Source organism: Passer domesticus, chromosome 10 (assembly GCF_036417665.1).
Source record: "Passer domesticus isolate bPasDom1 chromosome 10, bPasDom1.hap1, whole genome shotgun sequence".
NCBI lineage: Eukaryota > Metazoa > Chordata > Aves > Passeriformes > Passeridae > Passer > Passer domesticus.
The window spans coordinates 28,239,049-28,250,744 of NC_087483.1; the positions used below are offsets into that span (position 1 = coordinate 28,239,049).

The following is an 11,696-nucleotide window of genomic DNA, read 5'->3' on the forward strand; positions in this document are numbered from 1 at the left end:
CCCGCCGGCGAGGGGAGAAAGGCACGAACAGGTGTAAAATGGATCCAGTCTTTTATTTGGGGCCTGGGGGTGATTGTGGCTCCGATCCCCAGTGAAGCAGCACCCCCCACACCCCAGCAGTGCGAGCCTGTGGCCCCGTCCCAGTGTGTGTGTGTGTGCGTGTATGTGCGTACAGGGGGGCTCCGGCCTCAAGGATGGGGTGCTGCAGGGGAGCCCCTCGCCTGGAGGTAGTACTGCCGGCCCGCCTCCCCCTGCTGGCTCTATCCCAGCCCCCACTAAGGAGATGCACAACACTGGGGACTTAAGGGGAGGGGGCTGAGTGGTGGTGGAGGGGAAATTGGAGACTCCCAGAAAAATGGGGGAGTGGAGGGGGGTTGTAGGAGAAGCCCTTGGTGCCGTTCCTATAGCCCCAGCAGTGAGGTGGGGGGCTACAGACCCCCCGAGAGGGGATTGAGGTGCTTCTACGTGACAGCTGGTGACCCCCAAGTTCAAGGGAGCAAAGGCAAGGATCACTTGTGGGGTGCCCACTTGAGGGGGTGTCCACTCTTCCCCCTCCCCCTACCCTGCACCCCAGGAGGGAGATTCACAGCAAAACAAACCACACAGTCTTGGGCTCCCTGTGCCCTGCCATCACCCGGCCCCATGGAAAGGGGGGACCAGGCAGTGGGGGACATCTAGGTGGCCTGGTAGAGGTCCTTGCGCCTCCGCACCTCCCTGAGGACACGGGCACGGAAGGCGTCGGGGTCCTCCCCGCCGCCCTGCCACAGTCCCAGTGCCTCCTGCAGCTCCGGCCGGTGCGTCCGCAGGAAGGGGTTGTAGCTCTGCTCTTCCCCCAGCGTGGAGGGGCACTGTGGGGGCAGCTGCTCAGCTCCCCTGCTGGAGGCAGCACCCCCGGCAGGGAGCTGGGAACGCCCCCAGAGCCCCCTGCCCCTATGGCACCACCATGCAAGAGGGTGTTGGGGTGCAGCATCCCTGCCAAGGGAACCCCGTGAGGGGCTGGGGTGGTGGGTGCTGCATGCAGGGACCCCCACGCCTCACCGTGCTCCTCTTCTCCTGGCGCTGCTGCACTGCCCACTGCAGCTTCTCCTCCAGCGCGGAATTGTCCAGCTCCAGGAGGGTGGCGAAGGTCAGGCACTCCAGTGCGTATTCGTGGCCTGTGGACCCCCATATGCAGCCCTTAGCATCACCCCCACCCAGCTCTCCCCCTTGGCAGTGGGACCAGGGGGACGCCAGCAGCTCTGCCCTGCTGCTGGGGACACTCACCTGGCCACAGCAGCGTGTCCTCGCCCAAGCCCATGGCCACGTCCAGGGAGGCGAGCATGGTCTCAGGGGAGCCCTCAAACGGCCTGCCTGGACCCCCACACAACTGCCTGTCATGGGGGGTCTGGGGGGTACCCCTACGCCCATCCCAGGATGGGATAACCCCCAAGCCCCTGTCTGGGGTGGGGTGCACTCACCACAGCCAGCGAGGAAGAGGAGGTCCCCGGAGAAGAGGCAGGGGGGGCTGCCGAAGGGGCCCCCGTCCAGCACGTAGACCATGTGGCCCACGGTGTGGCCCGGCGTGGCGAGCGCCTCAAAGGTCAGGCAGCCCACGGTCACCTTCTCCCTGTCTGCAAGCGGGCTGTGCCCGGAGCAGGGGCACCGTCAGGGTGCTCCCCCAGCCCCAGCACCTCAAATACACCCCTCCCCTGGCAACCCTGCTGGCACGCTGGTGTCAGGAGCGTGCCAGGTCTCTGCCCAACGTGGAAATGGTGCCTGAGTGCTGCAGACAGTGGTGGTTGGGAATGAAGCTCCCCCCAGATTTACCGGGGTGCTAGGGGGGTGCAGCACTTACTTGGTGAGCTGTGGGATGGCGTCGAGGGCGCTGCCATACACCCTGCAGGAGCTGTGCTTCTGGCACAGAGCCTCGTTCCCTCCGCTGTGGTCCCTGCAGACAGGGAGGTCAGAGACCCTAAATGTACCCCCCATACTCCCCCCATGAAATGGGGCAGGGCTGGGGGTCACCTCAGGTGGGGCTGTCTCCACAGCAGCTACCAACCCTTCCAGGGCCACCTCTTGCCCTTACCAGTGTTTGTGTGTGCAGAATATGGCCTCCAGCATCACCCCCTCTTCTTCAATGGCAGCCTGGGGAGGAAATACAGACAGAGAGATTAGGGGGGACAGGAAACCCAAGGACCAGTTTTCCCTTCAACCCTGGCTCCCCCAGCTCCCCGTCAGCTCCAGTCTTGCCTTGGGCACGAAGGGCTGCATATTAGGGGCAGATTTGCTCCCCTCTAATGCCGAAACACAGAGACATGGCACCCGCTCACCTGGAGACCTGCAAACACCAGGTCAGAGTGGTTGTGGGGGTCTCACCTGCACAGCCAGCGGGTCAGAGGGGTCGATGACAGCCGCTTGGCTGGAGCCAGTGTCGATGACCAGGTAGCTGTAGTTGTTGGAGAGTACGGGAATGGGCAGGATTTTCACCCCTGTGGGGGGAAGAGACAGAATCACAGCATGATCCCCCCTCCAGCTGGAAAAGGGGGAGTCCAGGCCAAGCTCCCCACATCTTACATCAAATTCTTTGTTAAACATGCTTTGGGCAATTCGGTGATGGCAACCCCCTCCCCAGCCCACAGTGCCAGCGCTGGGGGCACTGCAGGGCGCGGTGTGGGGGGCTCAGCACTCACCAGGGAGGCAGTAGGGCTGGGGCACGGAGTGGCCGTGCGGGTACCGCTCCCGGGCCTTCTTCACCTGCCGCTGGTAGAAGAGGTAGCCCAGGCGTGTGCGGGCGTACAGGCTGTACCTAGGGAGGGCAGACAGGCATTAAACCCCAGTTCCCCTAAGGAGCCCGCTTGGGAAGGGGGCTACTGCCGGGGCTGTGACTCTCACAGGGAACACACACAGGGCCACTTTCTCATTCAGGGGCGCTGCAGGCGGTGTGTGTGTACCGCACACCCCAGATGTGCAGTGAGGGCAGGATTGGTTCCCTGAACAGGCATCCTCCAGCTCCTTCGAGCAGCAAGGACTGGGGGGGGGTGTTGCTGCGGGGTGCTCACCAGGAGGGGCTGGAGCTGGCTGTTCCTCCCCATACTCCAATGGGGGGACATGCCCAAGCTTGCCATGGTCAGGGGAATCAGAAAAGAGAATGGGCCGAGGAAAAGGGAGGCAAGAAATGCCCCGTGCATGCGAGGGTGCAAAGGCTGCGGGGCTCGGAGGGACCTCCCCGTTTGCACAGCAGCAATTTGGGACGGGACGGAGAATGGTGCAATGAGGGACATGTAAAGACCCGGGTTGCAAAGCCCATTCCCGGCCGAGGGCACCCCTGGATGGCACACCGGGAGCGATCCCTGCAGCAGCGGTGGGAGCCCGAAACCGGGGAGCAGGGGTTCCTGCAGCACCGGGCACCACGGCCGGGGCGCCGGGGCAGGTCAGCGGTGACACTCGAGAGAAGGCGACCGGCACGGCGCGGGGGGAGCGGGTGGCCGATCCGCGGCCCCGGCGGCCGCGCTGGCACCGCCCGCCCCCGCTGCCCCGGCGGGGCGCGCCGAGCCCCAGCCCGCTCTCTCCGCGCCGCCGCGGCCGCCGGTTCCTCCCCGGGCGCTCGGCACCGGCAGGGGAGGGCGCTGCTGGGCCCTCCCTGCCTCCCGGCGGCAGCACAAAGGCGGGCGGTGGCGGCTGCCTCGCTGCGGGGGTCCCGCAGGGGGACCGCTCCCTCTTTGGCTCGCTCGCTCGCTCGCTCACTCACCCCAGGCGGAACAGCAGCGGGGCGGCGAAGGCCATGAGCGCGGCGGCGGCGCGGCGGGCGCGGCGGAGGAGGCGCAGGCAGGCGGCCCCGAGCCCGCGCACCGCGGCCGCCGCCGCCGCCCCGCCGGGCCCCGCGGCCATGCCGCCAACCGGCGTCACGCGCCCGCCGCGCCGCGCCCCCTGCCGGCCCCGCCGCCGCCGCACCGGGAGCGGCCGGGGGGGGCGGGGGGGACACAGGCTGGCGTCACCCGCCGAGAGGAGGGGATTCCCCCCCGCCGCCAGGAGGGGTGTCCCCCTCTGACGTCACTGCGCGAGGAAGGGGGTCCCTGAGTGACGTCAGAGCCGGCGGGAAGGAAGTCCCGGGGGCACGGGCGGGGGCCAGCGGGGGCATCCCGGGAGCAACAGGCGGCAGAGCGCCCCGCCGGTGCCGGCCGCCGCGGGTGCAGGGCGCGGAGCCGCCGCGGGAGGGCGCGGTGGGCGGTGGCCGCCCCCGCCCCGTCCCGTCCGACCCGTCCCGGCCCGTCCCGTCCTTTGGCGGCCGCAGCCGGCGGAGCAGCGCGCAGCAGGTAGGCTGGCCCGCCCCGCTCCGCGCCCCCCGCCGCTCCCGAGTCCCGCCTGCGGCCCCCGGCGGTCCCCCTCGATCTCTGGATCCCCCTCCGCCCGCTTCGTCCGCCCACCCCCCTGGCCCTGCGCGCTCCGGTGCCACGGCCGGCGAGGGGCTGTCCCGGAGGCCGACGGGGACTGGGCGGGAGTGGGCGGCCGGTCGCTAAACAGCGGGGACGCTGCGACACCCCGCTCCCCCGTCCCCGAGTCCTGGGGGCACGTCGGGTGGAGGTCCGGCGGCGGGAGGAGGGGGACGGGGCGCGGTGCCGCGGGGGGACGGGACCCCTCCGCGCGGGACCCCTCTGTAGCACCGGTGCTGCTTTCCGAACCCACGCGATGGCGTGGCAGGGAATCGGGCGTAGTGCGGGGTGGTTCGTGGGAGGGCAGCGACGCTTGGGCTGTGGAGGGTGTCCTCACGGACCCGTGGGGTGTCTCGGGGGGTGGGCGCGGGTTTGTGCCCGGCAGGGTGTGGGGGTGACACCATGGGGGTGCGTGGGGACCAGCACTGGGTAGTGTGGGGGTGCCGGGGCTGGGACACAGGAGGACTCCTCTGTCCCATGTCTGTGCCCCCGGGAGAGAGCTTGCAGAGGGGCAGGGATGTGGGAGTGGTGATGCTGAACCCCAGCAACTTTGTGTCGTGTGTGAGCGGTGTGGGCCAGGGGGACATCCAGCCTGGGTGGGCCGTACTGACCCTCTCGTGTCAGCTGAGCAGGACTGGCCTGGGCTGGGCCGGGCCGGGCTGGGACAAGCTGTGCTGTGCTGTGCTGGATTGTGCTGTACTGAGCTGTGCTGTGCTGCGGGAGGCAGCTGTGCCCTGTTGCACTGTACCAGGCTGTGCCACTCTGTGCTGTGCCATACTAGGCTGTGTTGTGCTCCACTGGTGGCAGCTTCTGAGTTCTTCAAGAGTGAGGTGCTTTCTCAGGCAGCCTGAATGTGGGGAGCTCTGTCCTGTGCTCCAAACCATGATCCCCTCCTAAGGTGGTTGTGTTTCCCCCACAGCCTGTGGAGCTGGTGGGAGGTGCCTGAGCCTGGCAGGAGTGCCACGCTGGATGGTGGGGACACAACCCTGTGCTACCCGTGAGATTGTGGAAGGGATGATGGTTGGCTGTGCCCCATGTGCCTGCTCTATGTGCCTTATCTGTGCTGAGTCACGCTGCCAGTGCAGAGTAGCACCCTGTCCCCAGGGACCGTGTCATGCCACTGAGCTGGCCCCGGGTTGCCCTCTGCCATCTCACTGGTGACCTGTTTCGGGACCGTGCGGTGCCATGGACCCAGGAGGGTTCGGCTGCCTGCTTCCCTGGGTGTGGCAGCTGCTGGGACCTGTCAGGCTGGTTCCCTCCCTGTGCCCAAGGCTACCCCAATGCGGTGGAAGCAGGAGGGACTGGAGCAGTCACAAGGGGCTGGTCGTGGGCACAGGGTAGGACCCTGCTGGTCTGCTGCTGGCCAAATGCACCCCGCTTTCCCCAGACACCTGGGCTCCCTCCGGGGACTCTGGTTCCCCTGTAACTTCAGTGTCAGTCACAAGGCTTTCCTAGGGTTAAGGTCCTATTTTGGGCCTTGCCTGACCCCGCAGATGAGGACCAGGGGGTCCCCTGTGCTTTCTGGGAAACCACAGTGTGGAGAAAGTGAACTTCCTGTCCGCGTGGTCACTGCCACGCCGGTTATTTATTTTGGGCGCTGTCGTCATCGCGGTGACGAAGGGCAGTGTGACTGTGGCAGCCCTGCCATGGCTGGCGCAGTTGGATGGAGGGACAGACACGGAACTGCTCCCCCCAGGCCGGCATGGCAGGCATGGGTGTGCCCTCGGCGTCGCCGTCTGTCCAGCCCGGCTACGGGAAGCACTGCGTCACACAGGAGGAAGTGCCCAATCCCCTCCTCGCCTGGTCCTGGTTAGGATCAGATCCTGATTCCTTCCTTGGGATGGTCCCAGGATCACACCACCGCTGCGGGCAGGAGGCTGGTGGGGGATCCTGGCACCTTCCTGGGGTCTGGGGTGCCAGTACTGAGGGGGTGGGAGGTGGGTAAAGGCCTGGCACTCTCCACTGGCAGCGCTGTTGTTTTCCTGGCCTTGGAGATCCTGCTCTCCTTCTCCTCCTCCTGCTGGGACCAGCCCAGCTGGCCTTGAGCCCGGGCTGCCTGCTCACAGCTGCCGGGGGCTCTGTGAGGGGGCCTGGTGTGGCCGAGGAGGGGAGCTCAGCCCCAGGGGGTCCCAATTCCACTCCCTGAGGAAGAGTCCACCTCCTGTAGAGGTGATGTGGGTGTCACATCCCCTTATAAAGGGACCCAGGAGTTCTGGAGCCCCTGTGTGACACATGCAGCTGTTGGGTAGGGAACAGCCCCAAAATGGGAGGTGCAGTGGGATCTGCGTGGCTGTGACGAGGATCAGCCCCTGTGTTTCCATCCCAGGCAGTTGGCAGGGTGGTGCCATTTGTCCTCAGTGTGGTGCTACCAGGAGCCACAGCCCAGCCCGGGGTGCTGCTCCTTCCTCCCTGGCAGTCTCAGGGCGGGCTTTAAGGAGAGGTCAGATCCCTTCTGGAAAGGTCACGTCCTCGACGCAGCTTGAGTCAGCGCGTGGCTGTGCCCTGCCCGCGGCTGACCACTGACGCAGGTCCCGGGGACTCAGGGCACAGGAATGCGGGTGGCCCCAGCCAAGGGGACATCCCTCGTTTGTTATTGACCCACTGGCACGGAGGCCAACTTCTCCTTACTAATTAGGAGCCGCTATTAAAGTGGGAGGGGGAGGTTTTGTGGCTGCACGATCCCCTCTGTCCCTGCGCCTGTGGCTCCTCTCACCAGGAACAGGTCCTGCCCGGGGAGGGTCACCTGTGCTGAGCCCCTCGTCTTCTGTCCCCTGCAGGTGCCCGTGGGAGGTGCAGGGAGCCGGCATGTCGAATCCCAGCGCACCCCCGCTCTACGATGACAAGAACCCCCTGTACCCCCCGGCCCCCGGGGGGTACCCCCAGCCCCCCCACTACGCAGGGGGGTACCCGCAGCCTGGGGGATACCCTGCAGGGGCGGGGTACGGGCAGCCCGGGGGGTATCCAGCCTCAGGGGGGTACCCTCACCCGGGCATGGCCATGCCCAGCATGCCTATGCGGTTTGGTAAGTGGGGCACCCTGGTTTGTTTGGGGGAGGGTGCTAGAAACAGGGTTGCTGTGAGGGGCTGCATGGCTGACCCTGGTGCTGAGGGGTGTCCCCCACAGGTGACAGTGGCCTTGGGGATGGCTCTCCCTTCCAATCCGTTGACTGGGACGACAGGAAAGTCCGGCACGCCTTCATCCGCAAGGTGAGTCCCAGGGGGCCAGGGGCACCTGTCAGGGTGGGGGGACAAGTGCTGACCCCCCTGTCTCTTGCAGGTCTATGCCATCATCTCCCTGCAGCTCCTGGTGACGGTGGGAATCATCTCTGTGTTTACCTTTGTGTGAGTAGAGGGTTCCTCCTTACCTTTGTCCTGAAATAGAGAGGAGCTTGTGTTCCTTGGGGTGCTCAGAGGGGACAGCAGCTGCTGTCTCCTCTCCCTCACACTTGTCCCTCCTGTCCCACAGCCACCCTGTCCGCTCCTTTGTCCAGAGGAATGTTGCCATCTACTACGCCTCATAGTGAGTAGGGGCTTTGCTGGCTCGCTCCCCCCAGCTCGTGTCCCCCCATCCACAGCCTCCCATCCCAGGGGCTGATCCTGGTGGGGGCTGTGGGGCTCACACCCGCTGTCTCTCCTCTCAGTGCTGTGTTCCTGGTGACCTACCTGGTGCTGGCCTGCTGCCAGGGTCCCCGGTGAGTCCCTAGGGCCCCCGGGTGGGGGGTGTGGGTATGGGGGTGTCTCCAGAGCATCAAGATAGGTTCTTGCCTGGGGCTGCCCCTGGGTGGTGGGGGCAAGGGGGACATGACATGGTTGTTGTCACTAGCTTACCTCTCTCCTGTTTCATCCTCAGGAGACGCTTCCCCTGGAATATTATCCTGCTGAGCATCTTTGTGAGTAGGCTGGGACTGGCAAGGGGTCCTGGTGGTGCCCCCATGGCACCCCAGCTCCCCCTGGGTGTGCTGGGAGGGATAGGAGGACATGTGGGCAGCCTGCTGAGCTCACCCTTCTTTCCCACAGACGCTGGCCATGGGGCTGATGACAGGCACGATTGCCAGGTACGCCCTGGGGACCCTGCTGTTACAGAATCTGGGGTCCCTCCTGTCCTCCACAATGCAGCTGGCTCAGCTGAGAGGCTGCCAGGAGCCAGGGCACGCTCCAGTCCCTTGGGCTCAGGGACTGCAGAGCTCCTGTCCAGGACTGGGGCTGTGGGGGAGGGTCTCCAGCACCCCTCTGGTGGGAGGATACTGAAGGGGGAGGTGACTTTGTTTGTCTGTAGCATGTACGAGACGAAAGCTGTCCTGATTGCCATGATCATCACTGCCATTGTGGCCATCGTTGTGACCATCTTCTGCTTCCAGACCAAGGCAAGGAGGGGCATGCACCCTGCCCTGCCCTCCATGGGCCAGGTGTGGGGAGCTGGTCAGTGGGGACACCCTGGGCTCTGCTGTGACATTTGTGTGTGCCCCCATCAGGTGGATTTTACGTCGTGTCCGGGGCTGTTCTGCGTGCTGGGCATCGTGGTCATGGTGACCGGGATCATCACTGCCATCGTCCTCTCCTTCAAATACGTGAGTGGGCAGGAGAGAGGGGCTGCGGGGTGCCGTGGGTGCCCCAGGGCTGATGCAGAGGGGTTTGGGTGGTCCCTTTGCTGGGAAGCAGGGTGTGGTACCGTGGAAGGCAGCTTGCCTGCAGGGGAAGGGTGCGTCAGCATCGGCAGCAGCTCCTCAGAGCTGGGTGCGGGCAGGACCTGCCCTGCTGCCTGCCAGCAGCCCGGCTCACCCTGCTCGTGTTCCCTTCCCGCCAGGTGCCCTGGCTCCACATGCTCTACGCAGCCATCGGCGCCATCGCATTCACACTGGTGAGTTGGCAGCTGGAGCGGGCACAGGGTGTGGGGCAGGGACTGGGAGGGAGGAATTCCTCCTTGGTCCTTGCCTGACGCGCTCTGTCCCTGCAGTTCCTTGCCTATGACACCCAACTCGTGCTGGGAAACAGGAAGAACACACTGAGCCCCGAGGAGTATGTCTACGGTGCCCTCACCATCTACACTGACATCATCTACATCTTCACCTTCATCCTGCAGATAGTGGGCCGGGATTAGCCCTGGGACCCCTCCTGTCCCTCTCCAGCTGCCCCTCACCCCTCCTCTGGTCTCTGTACAGGATAGTCTGCTTACTGTGACTCTTAATGCTTTGGCATTCCTACCTGTAGGCTGCTAAGGAAAGGGCTTCCCTTGATCATCCCCCAGCAAGCTCTGAGGGCAGTGGGGAGGACTGGCTGCCAGCATTAAGGCAGTTTAGCCCAGCTCTGGCACTGCTTACCGAGGCTGTGCCAATGGCATTGGGCTGGCAGCGGAATGTCACAGCCCTGCCTGGGCACAGGGAGCTGGCAGCGGCCGCTGGGATCATGTTGGGAATTTTGGCAGAGAACAGTTGGTGTCATTCACTCTGTGCCTTAAACGTGGCTCTGGCCATGCCCCCTCCCCGAGCTGTGGCTGTGCCCCGTGTGGGCAGGGGGCAGCTGGAACCTCCGTGGCAGAGCTCACATTGCAGAGGCCCTGCAGCCACGGATGTGGGCCAAGTTGCACTTGCTAAATAAAACACTTCAGTTTTCCAGACAGTCCCGGTCTCACTCGTGTGGCAACTCCCTCAAAAAACCCGTGGGCAGACCCAGTGGGGGCTGCAGCCTGGTGCAGCACAAACACTGATTTGGGATGGGAAAACCAAGGTCAAACTGCTCCAGGCCCGGCCTCCCTCCCCTGCCTGTAGCCCCTGGTGTTGTGGGCAGAAGCCCAGCTGCGGCCCCCACTGCTGGGCCAGGCAGAGCCCGGAGCTGAGCACTGAGGGAGCAACCACAGTGGCACTGAGCTGTTTCACTTTATTTGTCCCTATTCAGCTCCACAATGGTCTGCACATGCAGGGCAGATGCCACTGTCGTGTTCGACGGGGCTGGTGTCACCTTGGCCAGTCCCTCCAGGGTGGCAGTGGCAGCCTGGCTATGCCCCCCTGACCATCCTGTTGTACCGCTCCGTCTCGTACTCGCCCTGGTTGGCTTCCATCATTGCTCGGCGGATTTTGAGCTGCTCCAGGCGGTTTTTGTCCACTTGCCGTTTGGTCAGGAGGAAGAGGATGATGCCGGAAGGCAATCCAATGGCCCTGCAGGACAGCCAGCGGTCAAGGAGATGGAGTGAGAGGGTCAGTGGGAGGCCAGGGTGCTGTGCCACGCCGGGGCTGCATGGACAGTGCCCTGTTCAGCCCCACAGACCCCCAAGACCCCCGTTCCAGCCCACAGAGCAGCACAGCCCCCCAGAGCCGACGCTGTCCCAGCCGCTGAGCCACTCACCAGGCCACCCCCACCGGCTTCATGGGGTTCTTGCCCTTCTTGCGTGTGGGGATGTACTCCACGCCCTCGGGGAGCCCCCCGCTGCCGGGCTCCTGCCTGCCGCCTTGTCCGGCTGGCCGGGGGCAGCTCTGCCCAAAGAGCCGTGTGCCCCGGGCGTCCGGCCGCCCCCAGGCCTTGGCAGGACACGCCGAAGCTCTTGCTGCCAGCAGGAGTCCTGTGGGGAGAGAGGCGTGAGGGAGGGGCAGCCATGGGGGGAGTGTGGGGGGCCCAGCCCGGGCTGCCTGAAGCTCCTGTCCCTGCCCTTACCCGGGCCCTCTTCCCTGCCCTTCTCCCTGTCTCTTCCCTGCCCTTCTCCCTGCCTTCTCCCTGCCTTCTCCCTGCCCTTCTCCCTGCCTTTTCCCTGCCTTCTCCCTGCCTTCTCCCTGCCCTTCTCCCTGTCTCTTCCCTGCCCTTTTCCCCGTCCATCCCTATCTCCCTGCCCTTCCGCCAGGGGGCGCTCCAAGGCGGGGCCTGACCCGGGGGCGTGACCAACACAACGGGGCGTGGCCAAGCGCAGCGGGGGCGTGGCCCTAAGTCCTGACCTCGGCGGGGCGGGGCGTCGCGGGGCGCTCGTGCCGAAGGCCGCGGCGCAGTGCCGTGAGGGAGGTGGCGGAACGGTCCCGGCTCCCCCGCCCCGGGGCTGCCCCCCCGGCTCCTGCCCACCCGCTCGCCCGCCCGCCGTTACCCCGCAATCCGCCTCGCGCCGCCGCCATGGTGCCGGGGTGCGCCAGCGGCTCCGCTGCATGCCGGGAGCTGCAGTCTCGCCACACGGGGGCTGTCAGCGGGCGGCGCCGCGCGGTCAGCGGTCAGAAAACTACATCTCCCAGGGTGCGCCGCGCGGGGCGGGGCCGGCCCGCGGTGCTGGCGGAAGGGGCGGGATCCGCGCGCGGCCTCGGGCCGTGGTTGGCTG

At 65.9% G+C, this 11,696-nt stretch overlaps 2 protein-coding genes across 3 annotated transcripts; one reads left to right on the top strand and one right to left on the bottom strand.

The window, feature by feature from the left end:
- Positions 1-32: 32 nt before the first annotated feature.
- PNKD (PNKD metallo-beta-lactamase domain containing) lies at positions 33-11,614 on the bottom strand. Of its 2 annotated transcripts, XM_064434864.1 has the most exons (10): positions 11,472-11,614; positions 10,748-10,961; positions 2,670-2,785; positions 2,356-2,468; positions 2,066-2,124; positions 1,835-1,927; positions 1,458-1,621; positions 1,264-1,350; positions 1,039-1,154; positions 33-848 (listed from the first exon to the last, which is right to left on the bottom strand). In XM_064434864.1, exons 1-10 carry the CDS (start codon positions 11,497-11,499, stop codon positions 675-677), a joined length of 1,164 nt encoding a protein of 387 aa, XP_064290934.1. In that variant the 5' UTR covers positions 11,500-11,614; the 3' UTR covers positions 33-674. The 2 variants fall into 2 exon arrangements, with proteins under 2 accessions (XP_064290934.1, XP_064290933.1); XM_064434863.1 differs by lacking the exons at positions 10,748-10,961; positions 11,472-11,614 and adding an exon at positions 3,728-3,882.
- TMBIM1 (transmembrane BAX inhibitor motif containing 1) lies at positions 4,101-10,024 on the top strand. The gene is made up of 12 exons (XM_064434866.1): positions 4,101-4,292; positions 7,187-7,431; positions 7,533-7,615; positions 7,686-7,750; positions 7,875-7,928; positions 8,050-8,100; positions 8,259-8,298; positions 8,426-8,463; positions 8,685-8,772; positions 8,881-8,976; positions 9,213-9,266; positions 9,363-10,024. The coding sequence occupies exons 2-12, from the start codon at positions 7,215-7,217 to the stop codon at positions 9,504-9,506; spliced, it is 930 nt and encodes a 309-aa protein (XP_064290936.1). The 5' UTR covers positions 4,101-4,292; positions 7,187-7,214; the 3' UTR covers positions 9,507-10,024.
- Positions 11,615-11,696: the final 82 nt, after the last annotated feature.

Excerpts from the sequence above, each read along its gene's own strand:
- TMBIM1 (XM_064434866.1), top strand. The coding sequence starts at position 7,215 with ATGTCGAATCCCAGCGCACCCCCGCTCTACGATGACAAGAACCCCCTG. Across the intron at positions 7,432-7,532 it reads CAGCATGCCTATGCGGTTTG|GTGACAGTGGCCTTGGGGAT; the intron begins GTAAGTGGGGCA and ends TGTCCCCCACAG. Across the intron at positions 7,929-8,049 it reads GCCATCTACTACGCCTCATA|TGCTGTGTTCCTGGTGACCT; the intron begins GTGAGTAGGGGC and ends CTCTCCTCTCAG.
- PNKD (XM_064434864.1), bottom strand. The coding sequence starts at position 11,499 with ATGGCGGCGGCGCGAGGCGGATTGCGGG. Across the intron at positions 2,469-2,669 it reads CCAGCCCTACTGCCTCCCTG|GGGTGAAAATCCTGCCCATT; the intron begins GTGAGTGCTGAG and ends TTCCCCCCACAG. Across the intron at positions 849-1,038 it reads GCCAGGAGAAGAGGAGCACG|TGCCCCTCCACGCTGGGGGA; the intron begins GTGAGGCGTGGG and ends CTGCCCCCACAG.